This window comes from Notothenia coriiceps, unplaced genomic scaffold (genome assembly GCF_000735185.1).
Source record: "Notothenia coriiceps isolate Sejong01 unplaced genomic scaffold, NC01 NC01_scaffold00004421, whole genome shotgun sequence".
Classification (NCBI taxonomy): Eukaryota; Metazoa; Chordata; class Actinopteri; order Perciformes; family Nototheniidae; genus Notothenia; species Notothenia coriiceps.
In genome coordinates, this window is record NW_011337122.1 from 1 (window position 1) to 15,148 (window position 15,148).

The window sequence follows — 15,148 nt, forward strand, 5'->3', positions numbered from 1 at the left end:
ATGGTGGAATGAGCTCCCCATTGACATCAGGACAGCAGAAAGCTTACACATCTTCCGGCGCAGACTGAAAACTCATCTCTTTCGATAAACCTGATGTACTTATATGATTCTGTTTTCTTCAAGGTTGTATCTTCCTGGTCGAATGTACTTATTGTAAGTCGCTTTGGATAAATGCGTCAGCTAAATGCAATGTAATCATGTAATCCTCTGCATTCATTTGACTGAGCAAAGACTGGACTTGACACCACAGATTGGAGAGGGGGGTTCAGGTCAGCGGAAGTGCAGAGGTAACAGGATTCTGTAAAATAGTGTTTACTGATTGGCTGAGATTTTATTGCAAAATCTGCCGTTACTTTTCCCTGAGATGTGATTTCATACACTGTCTGATTTTACATTTAAACTGACGTTCCAATATATTAACAATAAATCAGGTGCACAAAATGCAACACCACCTTCCTTATTTGTTTTATGGATCTATTACTTCAAACTAAATGAAGTCATATTGAAACACAGATTGAATTGTCTTAGAAATACCTATGAATCATTTTAGGCGGAAAATTTGTTTAAAAAAAAGACTCAACAGTATCCTGTCTTAGCAGTATGTAAGTCAAATATCATTCTTATTATTATAATTATAATAGAAAAATAACCTCTGTGAAATTTCTATTTATATGCGTAACTTAACAAAATGTTAAAATCATAAAATCAGGCATTACGTTTTTTTGGACAGGGCCTTCAATAACAAAAGAATATCTGTATTGCCAAGGTTCGAAAAAAATGGTTTCATACACTGATTATAACCCTGGTTAAATCCAGACCAAGAGTACCAGACTCTGGGACAGTTTCAACCCAAAGTCCCTTGCAGTCAACATGTCGCTGTATCCTTGGGTAAGATACTTAAACCCAAGTTGCTCCCAATGTGTGTGATGTTAGTTAACTTGAGCAAAACGCTCTGTATGAATGAGGTTGAATGATGAGTGGTTTTAAAGACCTGATAAATCCAAACCATTTAACATTCAACATTCTTTTTTCTTACAACACATACATCTGTTTACATTCCATATATTGACATATTATTACAATAAGCAGTGTTTTATTTCACTGTACAGTATATAACTGCACTTTGTGTCTGATACTATTCTGTTTTACATATATATGTTCACTTTGAACCAGTGTGTCATTTGCACTTTTTAATGTCGCTTTTAAAAAGTATGTATTGTGTATATGTGTATTGTATGCTGCACTGGTAAAAGAGCCTGGGACTTAAGATGTACATTGCCAACAATTGTGGTGTAGATATTGTGCATATTACAGTTAAGCCTTTCAATCTAAATCACATTGTGAACAATTGAAAAAGTTCAAAATGTGGGGTTTTAATAGGACAAATAGCAAGTGGACGACTATGCCCTCGGATTCCACATCAGGGGAAAAAATGTAATATGAGCAAATCACGAGTATGTATGTGATGTATTCATTGCACTAGCAACAGTAATTACACACAGCTCTCAGCATGGGGGGGCGGTGCTGCTCGACTGGTCATTGTGTTCACGCCGTCCCTCCAGCGGCTTTCTATTAGCGGAGGGAGTGTGTTGGGGGGCAGATAAGGCAGGTACTACAGCGTGTCTCAAAGAGGAGGTGGGAAAGGCAGGTAGGAGAGGAGGGGGAGGGAGGGAGAGTCACAGGAAACAGGCGCCATCAGGTGTGTTGAACAAGCTCTCCCCTCCCCACGTCTATAACTCTAACCTCCTGCCCGCTCCTATCTCCAGCTGCAGGAAACTCTCAGGGTGCAATTTAACGCTTGCACTGCACTGATAATACCATCTCCAGGGCAGGAAGGAGAGAGTAATAGGCAGGGGTGGAAAGAGGGAGATTGAGGGTGGGGGGAGAATACAGAAGGACAGCAAGGGAAAGAGGGAAAGGGAAAATGGTTAAGAGAGGGGGAGATAGAAGGAGGTGAAAGGAGGGGAAGGCAGAAGGAGCATCACTACGGAAAATACAAATGTAAAATTAAGTCTTAATTTATCTCCAACGTGTGATAAAACCATAGAAAACCAGCTTTATCACTAAACCGCATGTAAAACAAAGTGTTCAACTTGAAGGTGCTGCAATGATTTTTCTTTTTTTAAAGAAACAAAGATTACAACAGCTTCGCAGGTCAGTTGTGGAAGTTACAGCGAGAAAATTATAGTTTTTTCCACATTCCTGGTTATTTTTTTTATCAGAAATGTTTTTTTGGGGGGGTTATTATAAGCACTTCCTGTATTGTAAGCCTCCAAGTTGCATGTTTTCACTGATTAACTTAACTTTTTGTATTCTGAGGGAATACAGATACAAAATACATGATTTTCTTTTATTAATAAATAATTTGATGATGAATGATTTAGCTCTCCCCCAAATGCCATTGCTTTCAAGAGAATCTCTTTTGATTTCCAACAAGGCTGTTATTAATAATAACTTTGACAGGGACTTTTGACACGCTCTATGAAAACGGGTGCGCATGTTGTGTTCTTGCTCGGTATTAATGTCACTTGGGGCTGCATGGCATCAATACATTTTTTGTTTACATTTCGACGTGTGACCATCTTACTGCGCAGTTTTACACCCAAAACAAAAGCATGAAACAGCACTGCATGTAGTCAGCAAAGTCATGCATTGCATTTTAAATGTGCAACTGATGTGTGTGTATGTGTGTTTTTGGTAAACACGCTTTAGACTAACTTCCACAGCCTCAGGTACTAATGGACCACCGTTTGTAAAGTGAATGGTTAGTGTAGAAACTAGTCCCTTAAAGTTGTCCTCTAAAAGTAGTGAAATCTTTGTAAAATCTACTAAAAGCACGACTTTTTAAAGGGGCAGAGTGCGTGCGTGCGTGTACCAGGTTTTGGGCGTGCTCAACTTCCATGCGTTTCTGCCTCAAGGCTTTGTTCATCTCTTCTCTTGCTGAATCTTTCTCTCTTTTCCCCACTTTGGCCTGTTCCGCCTTCAGTGCAGCCTGCTGCCGTTCATACCTGAAACACATAAACACACACACACTGTGCTTCCATAAATTGCATACTTTCATTGCTTACTGCTTTCTAAATCTTTTCCTTACTGTCTATATTACTTGGAACATATTTCCACAAGGGGGCAGCATATACCAACTTTCACCAGACATGTCAAATACATGGAGAATATAAACTGTACTACAAGTTATATTAGCAGTTATAAGAAATAGCAGAGAGTGATTTATAAACCACTCATTTAAATATGGATTTCATTGGTTAATATTTAGTTTGATCTACAGCAATGATACACAACTTTTGTTTAAGCTAATTTGATGATTCTTCTTTATGTCAAATTAATTAATGGGTAGGACCGCTTCCTGGACTCAGAGTTGTTTTGAGGGGCTTTTTTTTCAAAAGGACTCATGTTGACGGAAAAAGTAATTCAAGGCCTTCGTTTTCAGACTATTACAATTGGTACGGGAGTATATACGTAGGTGCATCTATTGAATTAAAAAAGAACAAATGAACCAAAGAAAATGAAAACCATAAAGCAGATTCAGGCAGTAGGCGTATAGATTCACACTTAAAGTATTAGCCTATAGAGCAGTACAGCTTACAGAGAAGTGATCACATTTGATCCTTTTACAACAAACACTATATGCTCTTTTACTAACGTTTTAATACTGCAAGTAATCCCCAATTGTTTTAAATGTAACAGTCATCTGATTCCGTGTTTTCTTATGTAACCGTAAGGGAATAGTTACCCTGTTTTTGTATCCTGATTACATAGTCCTGTTACATGTAATCCATTACTCGCCAAGCCTGACAATACACTATTAAAAACAATTTGAGTGTACGACCCGGAAAGGTATCAAAACAAAAAAAAGCAACAGAAGTGTAAATTAGTTATGCACTTGTTTGGAATTTCATGAGATATTGTTCCTTGTCAGGCTTCATCTGCGAAGAGATTCAGTCTTTGTGTTGCAATGACACATTATGGATCCTATTGACAGACTGCCTGTCCTACTTCCTACTTACAGGGGGAATGTCTGAATAAAATGAACATTCACTAACTGATTTTCACTGTTTATAAAGTTAAATAAAAAAAAACACCAATCTGTGTTATCCCAGTTTTAAGATATTGACAGCCATTTTACCAAAATGTAAGTTCCTTAGCTATAATGAGGGAACAATGACATGACTTTACATTTGCCATATGTACAGGCGTCCATTTATATAGAAATGAGCCCCAGAGCTCCTCAAAAAGAAAAACTACTCACACAAAGGGAACATTGAATAAGCAGCTTAGTGAGGGGAATGTACAAATTGAATGTTTTCCTTTTACAATACTCGTGGCTTCATAGGTGAATTTTAGTTGCCATTGATAACAGGCTTTCATAACAGTCAGCATATTGACACTGAGAAAGTACAAGCCAACTCGTATCTCTGATGGTCACAATGCAGCATAGTTGTAAAACACGAAGCTTTAAGTAGTTTATCAGCTAGTCGTTTTTATGATTTCAGAGCAGAAAAGAGGCACTGTTGGGGGCTTAACACATACCAGGGTTTTGTTTTTATGCGTGCCCTTTAAAGTTGGCACAAGGATAGGCAACCAACCGACAAGCTTTTAATTTTCTATAGACGATTAAAGATGCAGCATTAGTCACTATAAATACAAAGAAATAATGAATGCTTGTCAACCGTTTACCTTTTCTGCTCTTCCTTAACGTAGGAGGCAGGTTTGCTACTGCTGGGCTGGGGGCCGGGCTGGGGGCCAGGCTGGGGGCCGGGCTGGGGACCGGGCTGGGAGCCGGGCTGGGCCTGCTTCTTGGGGCTCTGCTGGGGAGGGGGGCTTGAGCTAGCGCTGCGAGAGGCACCTGGACAAAGAACAGGGGTCAAATGTAAGCATTAAACAGTCCGTTTATTTACTCATTCCTGCCTTTTCTTCATAATTGTGTGGTGGAAATGTCTTAAAGGGAAACGCAAAATGCAGGCACAAGATCACAATTGAAGATATACAAAAATGTGATATAATGCAGTAAAGCTCTCAGGCACCCTCTAATGCTTTTAAATATGTATGATATTCCAGCCAAGTGACCACACATGGAGACCTATAATTAATGTATGAATCAGCTAATGGCTATCCTATTAAATAAATAAATAGATTTTAATAATAAACCTCATATTTTAATAGCTCATGTGTTTGAGGAAGATTCCAGCTCAAGTTCACATATTATGCAGATTTTTAAAAATTGCCACGTAAGTGTTCTCCAAGATTTTGAGAATAAAGTTGTAATATAATGAAAATATTTCATGCAAAAAAAGTTGTAATGTTAAAAAGAAAACATTATTCCATTACCAGAAATAAAGTTCAAATATATTCATCCCACAGCGGGAAACATTTAGGTTAGGAATCAACTGTAAGGAAAAAGTTGAAGGAGCCGGTAATGTTAACAGATTCCAAATCAATTGTAAAGTGAAATAGCGTTCACTTATGTGTACTAGTAAACCAACCTATACAGTATGACCTATTTCGTATATGAATATTGAAAGGTAAGACTACAGGTATTGTATTGCTTTCTCAGGATATCAACTGTACACATGTGCAGTGACATTCACCTGGTAAGCATGTCCCTTTAAATGTCTATATCTCTAATGAAACGCTGCAAGGTGCATGATACAGTACCTGTGTCTTTCTGAGGGTTTGAGGTTGGTGAGGTTGGGCGTTCTGGAGCGATGTTGGCTACTCCTCTCATCCTCTGGAGAACATCTTCTGACAGCTAGGGAGATATAGAATCCATGCTTTTAAAAAAAATCAAGGATGGATAAAGACAGAAAAACAACTAAACAGGATTGCCCAACTTTGTGCAAACATTGGGAAGTGGAGTAACTTTGGCAACACTTTTGGCATAAAACATAAACCTGCAAATTAGCAAACAAACTGCAGCTTGGCTGTACTTTACATTTGAATGTGTGTGTCCGTCCAAGGAAATGGTTTGTTTCTTTAAAAACCACAGTAGGCAGCACTGACTCACTGTACCTATGACTCACTGGATTTGAATGTGCATGCAAAACTGGTAAATAGGATTATCTGCAAAACTCGTTCTTTCCATGTTTTACAAATATTTTAACTATTATTATGATTTATGTGACTAACACAACTATAAAGCTCTAACTTTATTGAGTTTCATAGGTGTTTCTTTTATATTACAGTAGCTGTAGAAATCGACTAGGTTGCATTTCAGTATAGCTACAGTGAATGTGACGGTGCCTTCAAACTTATAGGAAATTACGATACTACACCTACAAATTCCAATAGACCTTTTAGAAAGCAAGAGATTGCTATGGCTTCAGCCACGCTACAGGTATGTGTGCCCTTCTTGAGTTTGCATGCTTGTGGCTTAATATCTTTATTTTTGAAAGAAGCCCAAAAGTTGCACGTCTTTTTCAGCAAAACAAAAGTTCAACTGGAAAAAACTAAAATCATTTTGGTAAGAAAAAATATAGCATTTCGAAAATAAATCTGGGAAACCCCTAAAATAACATAAAAATGATCTTACATGTGAGAAGGGGAGGATGTAAGGGGGGAAATCGTAGTTGATAATCGAGTAAGTTAAAATTCCGACATTTTCAGTTCCACTGGAAGGCAGCAGTGTCAGTAGCAGAGCAGCACGCCAAACCTCATTCGAAATATCCCAATTTAAAACGCCCTACGTTATGAACAATAAACTACTACAACACTATTGTAATCTCTTTTTGATTTAGCAATGTCTCTATTGTGCAATTATATTACATTTTTCGACGGAATATAGGCAAGCATTAACGATTTGTTCGCTTAGTTTCTACCTAAACGTATTATATTTAGCGTTGTTAGCAAACGCTGACAGCTGCTTGAGAATTATACAAATGTAAGATTTATACTAATGAACTGCTTCTGGATGGGTAATGTATATGCCGAATCGACAAGAAGAGCCTGAAGGTTCCTAGATGGTCCTGGTAATATGCCAGAGTGTCTTATTTTGCCGATAAACAGGATACAACGTTAACTGAGGCATAGTACGATATACGTTTGGTGTAAGGAAAAAAGGGTTGTTTAAGGTCATACATCAACCTGCCCCAGCCCCTCTTTCCTCCTCACATCAGCAGTCGCTTTAATGGTTGTATACCTAACGTATATCAAACTCAGAATGAACAAATAACTTAATTTGCTGTGCAGCGACAGCTAACGGCTAGTTAGCGCTAGCCGTCAGATTAAAGTAATGTTAGCATGGTTTCTCAAACGTTAGCTTGATTCGCGTTACCTTGACACCACGAAGAATCCTGACTCGGTCCTCATCATCGACACCGAAAGACACTTTCCGGGTCGTACTCTCTCCTGAGCCCATGCCTTCTGCTGTTAGGTGACCTTGCGTAGAATATTGTTACTAACATGAATTGATGTTGTCCTGCCCAATGACAAAATGTGTGACAGATTAAATGCAGGTTGCCAGGTTGAATTTACACCATCCCCCTTTCAAAGACGCGTGAAACACGGAGCATAATTTTTGTATTTGTTTTTAATAATAAAATCGAGCCAGTGACTGGAAAAGTGTATGTTATTAATACAAATCATCATAATAAGTTTGTTAAACTAAAGTTTAAATGGTTAAAATACTCTAAATTACCCTTTAACAGCCCAACCTGGCAACCCAGATGTATTACACTAAACTTTATTTCAGTGACTAAAACTCTTGAATGAATGCACTTCAGGTTATATTTATGAATTAAGCAGTACGTTTCAAATGTGTATATTTGCATGGATGTTGCAACTGTACACATCTTTGACAATACTGTATGTCAATATGGCCATGCTAATAAAGCTATTTTAATTTAATCGAACTGTCAAGAGCCAATCATATTGCATACTATACCATACATACATAGGACTACATACATATAGATGTTGATGCACAGACATTATCACAAGAGTTTATTTGTTGCATAAACACAAATATGTGTCTCATATTCATCTTAAAGGTTGGTGTCCACGCACATCAATGTTTACAGGAAATGAAGATCACAGACAGATAACACACAATTCAAAAGAAATGAAGTGACTTCATAGACACACTACAAATTGAAATTTAAGAAAATGACAAAAAACAAAACGAAGAAAATCCCACAAAGCAAATTCATGTACATTAATGTACTCCACAAAAATCACCCTTTTCATCAACAAAAAATGTTTTGTAAACAACTTTATTATGATTGAATGTTACAGTACTGTAAGGCCGTTGTGGTTTTGTATAAAAGCACGGTATTATAAAGCATTGTTTTGTATTAATGGAAGACAAATGTAGGGATTTAACAAAAAGGCCTGCACAACAACAAGCTAATGTCTGACTGAGGTCATTTTTTTCTTACTTAAGACTGCTTAAGACACATAAATGCACTATTTAGGATCGATTCCTTACAAATATGGCATTTGTTAAACATGTATTTTATTACAGACATTTGACAGGGAGCAGTACAAATACAAAACAATGCTGATGTTAACACCCAAATCAATTCTAAGCATGTAAAAAAGCAAACAACAGAAGTTGTGTTTACATCCCACTGTGCAGTGTGATCCAGGACTCTTGAGTGTTTGAATGGATACTGAACGCTGGGTAAACGGGCTCCTTGAACACAACCCTGAAGGTGTGCAGGTGCTCCCTGTGCCCTTTGGTGTTATGGAATATTAAAGTCCCAGCCTCATAGTCCAGTGCTATCTCAATCCTGAGCGGGTGAATGGTCATTTCCCCCAGAGCGACGTTGCAGGAGGACTGGCACACCGTCAGCTTGTTGTTTTTCCACTGAAGTCGCCAGGAAACAGAGTTGTGTCCTAGGCGGCTGTGGTCACCACGGCGAAGGATGCCCTTGTAACACACGCCCATGGACCACATGCTGCCGGGCCCCACTTCCACCACCCATATGTGCTCCCCACTGGAGAACCCCTGGCTGCACAGAATCTGGGGTGCGCTTGTGAAACGCTCTGGGTGCTCTGCGTACGACTGCTTGCTGGGGCTGTACTTGACCGTGCGCAGATCATTGGACACTATCAGGTTCTGGTGGGCGGTGCAGAGGTTGAAGGTGAGGTCCAGGGGGTTCAGGAGGATATGGAGGGAGTTCAGGAGGGGGATCATTTCGGAGCGGAAGTCTTGGGTTTTGAGGCCTGCCTGCAGACGCTTGGTGTTCAGCGGAGCCTTCAAGGGGACCACGGAGGGAAAGTTGCCTGTGGAGACCTCTTTCAGCTTATTCTCAATCTGCATGAACCTGGAGAGCAGAAGAGTTTTCTCAGTTGGGGATTTTTACATTTTATTCACATGCTTTGGTTCTGGCATCACATGTCTTTACTCATGCAGGCAGAAACATGTGACGACTTATCTGCTGGACCAGTGGTTCTCAAATGGGGTTACGCGGACCCCTAGGGCTACGTTGGGGTACTGCAGGGGGCACGTGAGATTAAAAAAAAAGGTTAATTAAAAAAAATACCCTGCATGATTACAAAAATAATCTTAGTACAATAAGTGAAATAGAAAACACATTTGTATAAAAAATATTTCTAGAACCACCAAGGGGGTCCTCATATAAACATGTCAAATGTGTGTATTGTATTGTATAGTTTTTCATAATATATCATTTTGTTCATTGGTTTGTTAAACATATATATTACTTCAATTGAAAAACTCCTTGGAAAAATCGTATCTGTTATTTTTTTTCATGCACAAAGATGAAAAAATCCTTAGTTTGTTGTAATTAATGCATGAAGGAACATCACTATATTGTAATTATGCATATAGGCTTTTTCTATCAAAAATGTTCGGGGTCGGTCAGGGGGTACTCGGCTGAGAAAAAATGTTTCAAAGGGGGTACATTACTGAAAAAAGTTTGAGAAGCACTGTGCTAGACTCATAAAGTAGTAATAGCTAATAGCTCACGTAGTTATCCGGCACACTTTTAAATGTAACATTATCTAATGTCAACTTGGAAGCCCTGAGAGGCAAGTGAGGAAGACAACAAATTATGTTGATTCATAAATCCAATTGACATTTCTTTATTTCCTGTGCCTATGACTTAAGAAGTGATGCATTTTGTATGGATAATCTATGAAATATTATTTTTTTATGATACAGTTTTTAAGTGTTTGTTACTGTAATACTAATTCTGGCCACTAAAGGCTGAAATGCATCACTATCCTATTTTCTAAATAAAGACATGACAGTAATTTTTCAATACTCGCATCGAGTACTTAGAGAAAATTAAAACTTACCTGAAAGAAAATATGAAAGCTTTGAGTACAAAGCTTGCAAAACTTTATTTATGGCCCCCTTGCATTTAACTTTCACAGATAAATAAAACATTTTTTATCAGAAGCTGCTACCAAAACCTTTTTCTAAATATAATTCTTAAATCATAAGTACACAAGACAGAGTAATGTTGAGATCAGACTTTTTTTCTCAATTTTCTCTCAGGGCTTCCGTAGTTTGTAAAGCTTATATTGTTAATGAAATCAAGTTTAATGGCACATGTATGAACCTTTGTAAATAGACAAATATACATGCTGTCAATTCATCAGTGAAAACATGTTTTCCAATATTATTAGGAACTATTTCTTTCACTTGATTTTGGACTCATATATTACTTCTTTTTTTTTCTTCATTTTTTTTAGCAATATATTCTTGTGTACCTGTGTATGAAGACGCATGGGTCTGTCTCACTGAGGACCTCTTCAGCGTTTCTCTGGACCTCCACTAACTGCTGCTGCTGCTCCTCCAGTGCATTGAGTCCATACTGCCAGCTCTGTCTGCGCAGGCTCCTCTCCTCCTCCAGCAGCACATGCAGGCGCTCCCTGTACCTGAACACAACACAGCAGCAGTACATCAAAATCATGGTAAACTGGGAACATCATCATTCCCACCAGACTATATACTTCATATTATGGCATTGTTTGTGTATTACTTCAGCTTTGAAGAGCCTTTTTTAACAGTATGTTTATGTGCGAGGACAGCACGTTTTAATGTTTCTAGGTTTTCTCTCATAAAACTAAGAAATACATTGAAACTTTAAATGACTGACTCAATGGAATCAGTCTCACAGTGAAAGTTGAAAGGTAATCTTAAAGAGCATATGACACTTGACAACGTTTCCAGGCAGTCTCAAAATGCTGACAAACTGGATCCATCGCATTAAGTGACTGTTCGGGACTGAAAGAACATCTGCTTCTGGTAATCCTTTTCACGGTATGTGCTTCTGTCAATTGTACTCAGACTGACTTATCACATTAATCATATAACCTGTTAGTAACAGTGCAGGCGTGGTTTTACTATTTTATTGTACATTTCTGCTTCAGGGTTTGAAAATATGTTTCAATTCATATTAATTTGAAAGGGCCTTTTAAGGTTTTAAGGTTCCTATTTGTGTGTTTTGCGTCTACTGTGACATGTCTCCATGCTTTAATGTTCAAAAGGCCCTTTATTTTTCTCATACTGCCTGTGCTGCAGCACCTCTTTTCACCCTCTGTCTGAAACCAGAGCCCAGTCTGCTCTGATTGGTTAGCTGGCCAGCTCTGTAGTGATTGGACAAAAGCTTAGTTTTAGACTTTTGTTTTATCTTTTAGGTTACCTTGGTGAAACTCATAGCTAATCTGCTTCATCATGACTCAGGGTGTGGTTTAATGTGTTTTGATTGGCAGTGGTCAAGAAAGATAAACATACAACCCAACAGCATTCATCAGATTCTGATTTAAATGGAGATACATCCTGATTGGCCGTGAAATTATGTGACGTCACCATTGTGCAGCTAAACTGCCCCCACTTCAACCAGTGATGGGAGGGAAACATATATATTTTTAAACAAATATTATGTTTTTAGAAAAAGTAATCCCATTTGACCAAAGAATATAGAATAATGAAAACAAGGCTTTATCTCGGAAACTAAATACAATCAAGTGTTGGGCATCAATAAACTTATAGCAAGTTACATGCAATGCACATATGCAATGTAGAAAATGTTTAATATAGAATACTTTTTCTCCCGCACTTGTCAAAATCCTAACATTGACTTTTAATAAAATTATGATCCTTCATGTGATCTACAAATGTTGAAGTTGTACTGTTAGAGACTTTGTCAATATTTAAAGACTTTGGAGCAATTAAGAAAACATGTATGGCTGTTTTTCCTTATACAGTACTTAATACTACAGTATGTTACCTGTCCACCAGTGCAGCCATACTGTCCATGATGGCGACCGCCTTGTTCACCAGTTTGTCTCCGATGGCTTCAGACCTTCCTTGCTCCTCTGCTGTCTTTTGCAGGACACTCTCTGTGATCTGCAGCCTGAAGGAAACCACCTGCACACATGTTGCCTGTTTAGAATTGTGTATGTTCCATATTGCAAGCAAAAAGAGATGCCTAGTCATGTGTACGTGACATTTCGGTGAGATGATTTTGCACTTCTTCCTGGCACAGATGTAATCTTATTAATTACAAGTCATCTGGAATGGAAAACTCAAGTCAACCCTGTCAGAAGTCATTGGGTGTTTCTCGTCAGCCGGACAACTTTTGCATTCTTATCATTCAATACTCCTGTAATGCGTCATGGCAGTGAGCCAGATGGCCGCTAGCCACTTTATTCAAACCTCAGATGTCTCGTTTCATTGTGCAATCTCTAGCGTTCTCTGTTTGGTAGCAATGTATTGTTCAAAGCAAGGCAAGGCAAGGAAAGGGAAGGCAAGGGAAGTTTATTTATATAGCACCTTTCAACACAAGGCAATTCAAAGTGCTTTACAAAAATGAAAGACATTAAGAAAATGGCATTTAAAAACAGTCATTAAAAAGCAAAGATAATATAATGAACATTAAAAGAAAAAAAATACATGGATAAAAGTTACAGTGCAGTTTAAGATATGAACAGTTCAATTAAAAGCAGCGGCAAAAAGACAAGTCTTCAGCCTGGATTTAAAAGTAGTAAGAGTTCAGGTTTATTATTTCTCAATATATTTAAAAAATAAACAGAAAACATTTCATGCATGAGGTCAAACGTGAAGTGTCTATTAAAGGGAAAACAGGAATTTATTTAAAAAAGAAGAGTTTGATATAAGCACAGTCTATTCAATATTCATTTATTATCAGAAACGTTTTTGTCCATATTTGTCAAATTATGTGCTTGCCTGTAGACAAACTTCACATGTTCCCACATTCGGTTAATCTTCACTTTATTACCAAAAATAATCGCTGGATTACCAATCCATTGTTTCTTCAATTTACATACAATAAGTACTTTTTCTAGATAAAACATTTGGTTGTAAAAAACCCATTTAGGGTATTTATTTGACTTTATCCTGTTTTTTACTCTATCCCAAAGTCCCAGTTTTCGCAATGTTTGCAAGACTGATGCTACGATAAAAAAAGGAACAAATATCTCTAGTAAACATAAATGAAAGCACTACCTTGCTGCGGCTCTCCAGCGCCGCCCTCATCTCCTGCTCTGCGGCGCTGAAGGTGAGAACATCGTGGTCGTAGTGGTGTCCCTCTATGAAGCACGTGCTGCACATCAAGGTCCTGTCATTGGAGCAAAAATACTCAAAGGGACGCCGGTGAGTGGCACAGGCCTTCATCCCCAGCTCCTTCAGGGGCTCCACCACGGCGTGGGCCCTGAACGCCTCCTTCTCGTTGTGCCTCTGAAGGTGTCTGGTACACAGCGACACCTCGCACTGCAGGCACGTCTTCACGGCCGCCAACCGCTCGTCTATGCAGTGGTCGCAGAAAACCCCCCCCCCCACAGTGTCAGGCTGCCAGTCCAGCAGTGGAGCGGTGGCTCGGTAACCCTCGATGATGCTGCAGAGTTTGAAGTTCCTCTGCAGGGATTCAAACCCTTGGTACTCCTCGCGGCACTCTGGACACCGTGGAGGTGTTTGGTCCTTGATGTCGACGCTCTTTCCGATACAGGATCGGCAGTAGTTGTGTCCACAGGGGAGAACCAAAGGATCGGAGAAGAGCTGAAGGCAAATGGGGCAGCTTAGCTCGTAGGCTAGCTGTTCCTCTGGCTTGGACAAAGACATGGTTTCTGTCTCTTATCTCTGTCCACCTCCACCTCTTGTCATGAGACTATCTTCTTTACTTTGTTTCTGCTTTCCACCCAGTGAGTCTACAGTGACAATAGGCAGTATACAGAGCAAACAAGGAAGTCAGCAGGCAATAACATTTTACCAGAATAGCAGGAGGTGTATCCACAATGTGTGCAGTACAGCATTCCTTTCAAGGAGGCCCTGCTGTCTTTGTTACCTGAAATTCCCACCAGCATAGGGGTGGCTGTTGATGGTAAAACAAACACTTCACGTGACTCATGCAAAGTAATTAAAGTGCCAGGAACTATCTTCCCATGAAACCATAGAGCATGAGATCTTTACTCGAGATAATGTAAGTTGCACATCTTGCACAGTACTGGAGCAGACACCTTTGCACAGGCATTGCAGGTGTATGCATTTCTGCAAGACTGAAAGAAGATAATAAAGAACTAATGGAAACCCCATACTGTACAACATTGTCAAGTCAGTTTAATAAATTCCACTAACACAGGACTCTCGATCATGGGATTGCTGTGTCCTGTGTGAAAACAGAGTCAACATTTTACGACCATAACTAGACAAACATTGCCAAACAATCATAATTGTTTTAAACCTAACCTAAGTAGATTTGTTGTGTTTCTGTTTTATTTAAATTCCAATTCACAAGTGTGAAAGTGTTTTAAGCAGCAACTTAATCCAGGACAAAATACGTTTGACTTTGTAGAAGAAAGCGTTGCAACTATTGCTTCCTCTCTGGTGCGACACTCACTTTTAGGTTCTTTATTTTTGACCCTGATTTGAGCAGCGCCTCCGATGTTGAATGACAAATTCAGCCGAGGAAAAGTCCTTTTTACTGGCTTGCTTGATGCTGGGACACAATCATTGCTAGGAAAATGTTTTGCCAACTAATCATGCTTGATCATTTACATATTACAAATATTGCACAATTATTTCAATCAGATTTCCCCAGAAAAAAAACAATTATCTTTTTTTTTTCAACCTGATTACCCCAACCCATTTAGTTCAGTTTACCAATGCCTGTGAATTTATATAAATTGATACATGCTTTACTTGTTT

The 15,148-nt window shown here is 38.8% G+C and overlaps 2 protein-coding genes across 2 annotated transcripts; both read right to left on the reverse strand.

The window, feature by feature from the left end:
- Positions 1-2,838: 2,838 nt before the first annotated feature.
- Positions 2,839-7,461, reverse strand: LOC104942275 (MICOS complex subunit mic25a-like; the record flags this gene model as incomplete). The annotated part of the gene is made up of 4 exons (XM_010767478.1): positions 7,286-7,461; positions 5,671-5,764; positions 4,693-4,861; positions 2,839-3,008 (listed from the first exon to the last, which is right to left on the reverse strand). Coding segments are annotated over exons 1-4 (517 nt in total), but the record flags the coding sequence as incomplete, so codon positions are not given.
- Positions 7,462-7,990: 529 nt separating this feature from the next.
- Positions 7,991-14,219, reverse strand: LOC104942272 (E3 ubiquitin/ISG15 ligase TRIM25-like). The gene is made up of 4 exons (XM_010767477.1): positions 13,454-14,219; positions 12,216-12,355; positions 10,693-10,860; positions 7,991-9,278 (listed from the first exon to the last, which is right to left on the reverse strand). The coding sequence occupies exons 1-4, from the start codon at positions 14,063-14,065 to the stop codon at positions 8,570-8,572; spliced, it is 1,629 nt and encodes a 542-aa protein (XP_010765779.1). The 5' UTR covers positions 14,066-14,219; the 3' UTR covers positions 7,991-8,569.
- Positions 14,220-15,148: the final 929 nt, after the last annotated feature.

Bases quoted from the DNA above. Each gene is read 5' to 3' on its own strand.
- LOC104942272 (XM_010767477.1), bottom strand. From the start codon at position 14,065: ATGTCTTTGTCCAAGCCAGAGGAACAGCTAGCCTACGAGCTAAGCTGC. The intron at 10,861-12,215 runs GTAACATACTGT...TGTTGTGTTCAG, and splicing joins ATGGCTGCACTGGTGGACAG to GTACAGGGAGCGCCTGCATG. The intron at 9,279-10,692 runs GTACACAAGAAT...TCTGCTCTCCAG, and splicing joins CCATGCGTCTTCATACACAG to GTTCATGCAGATTGAGAATA.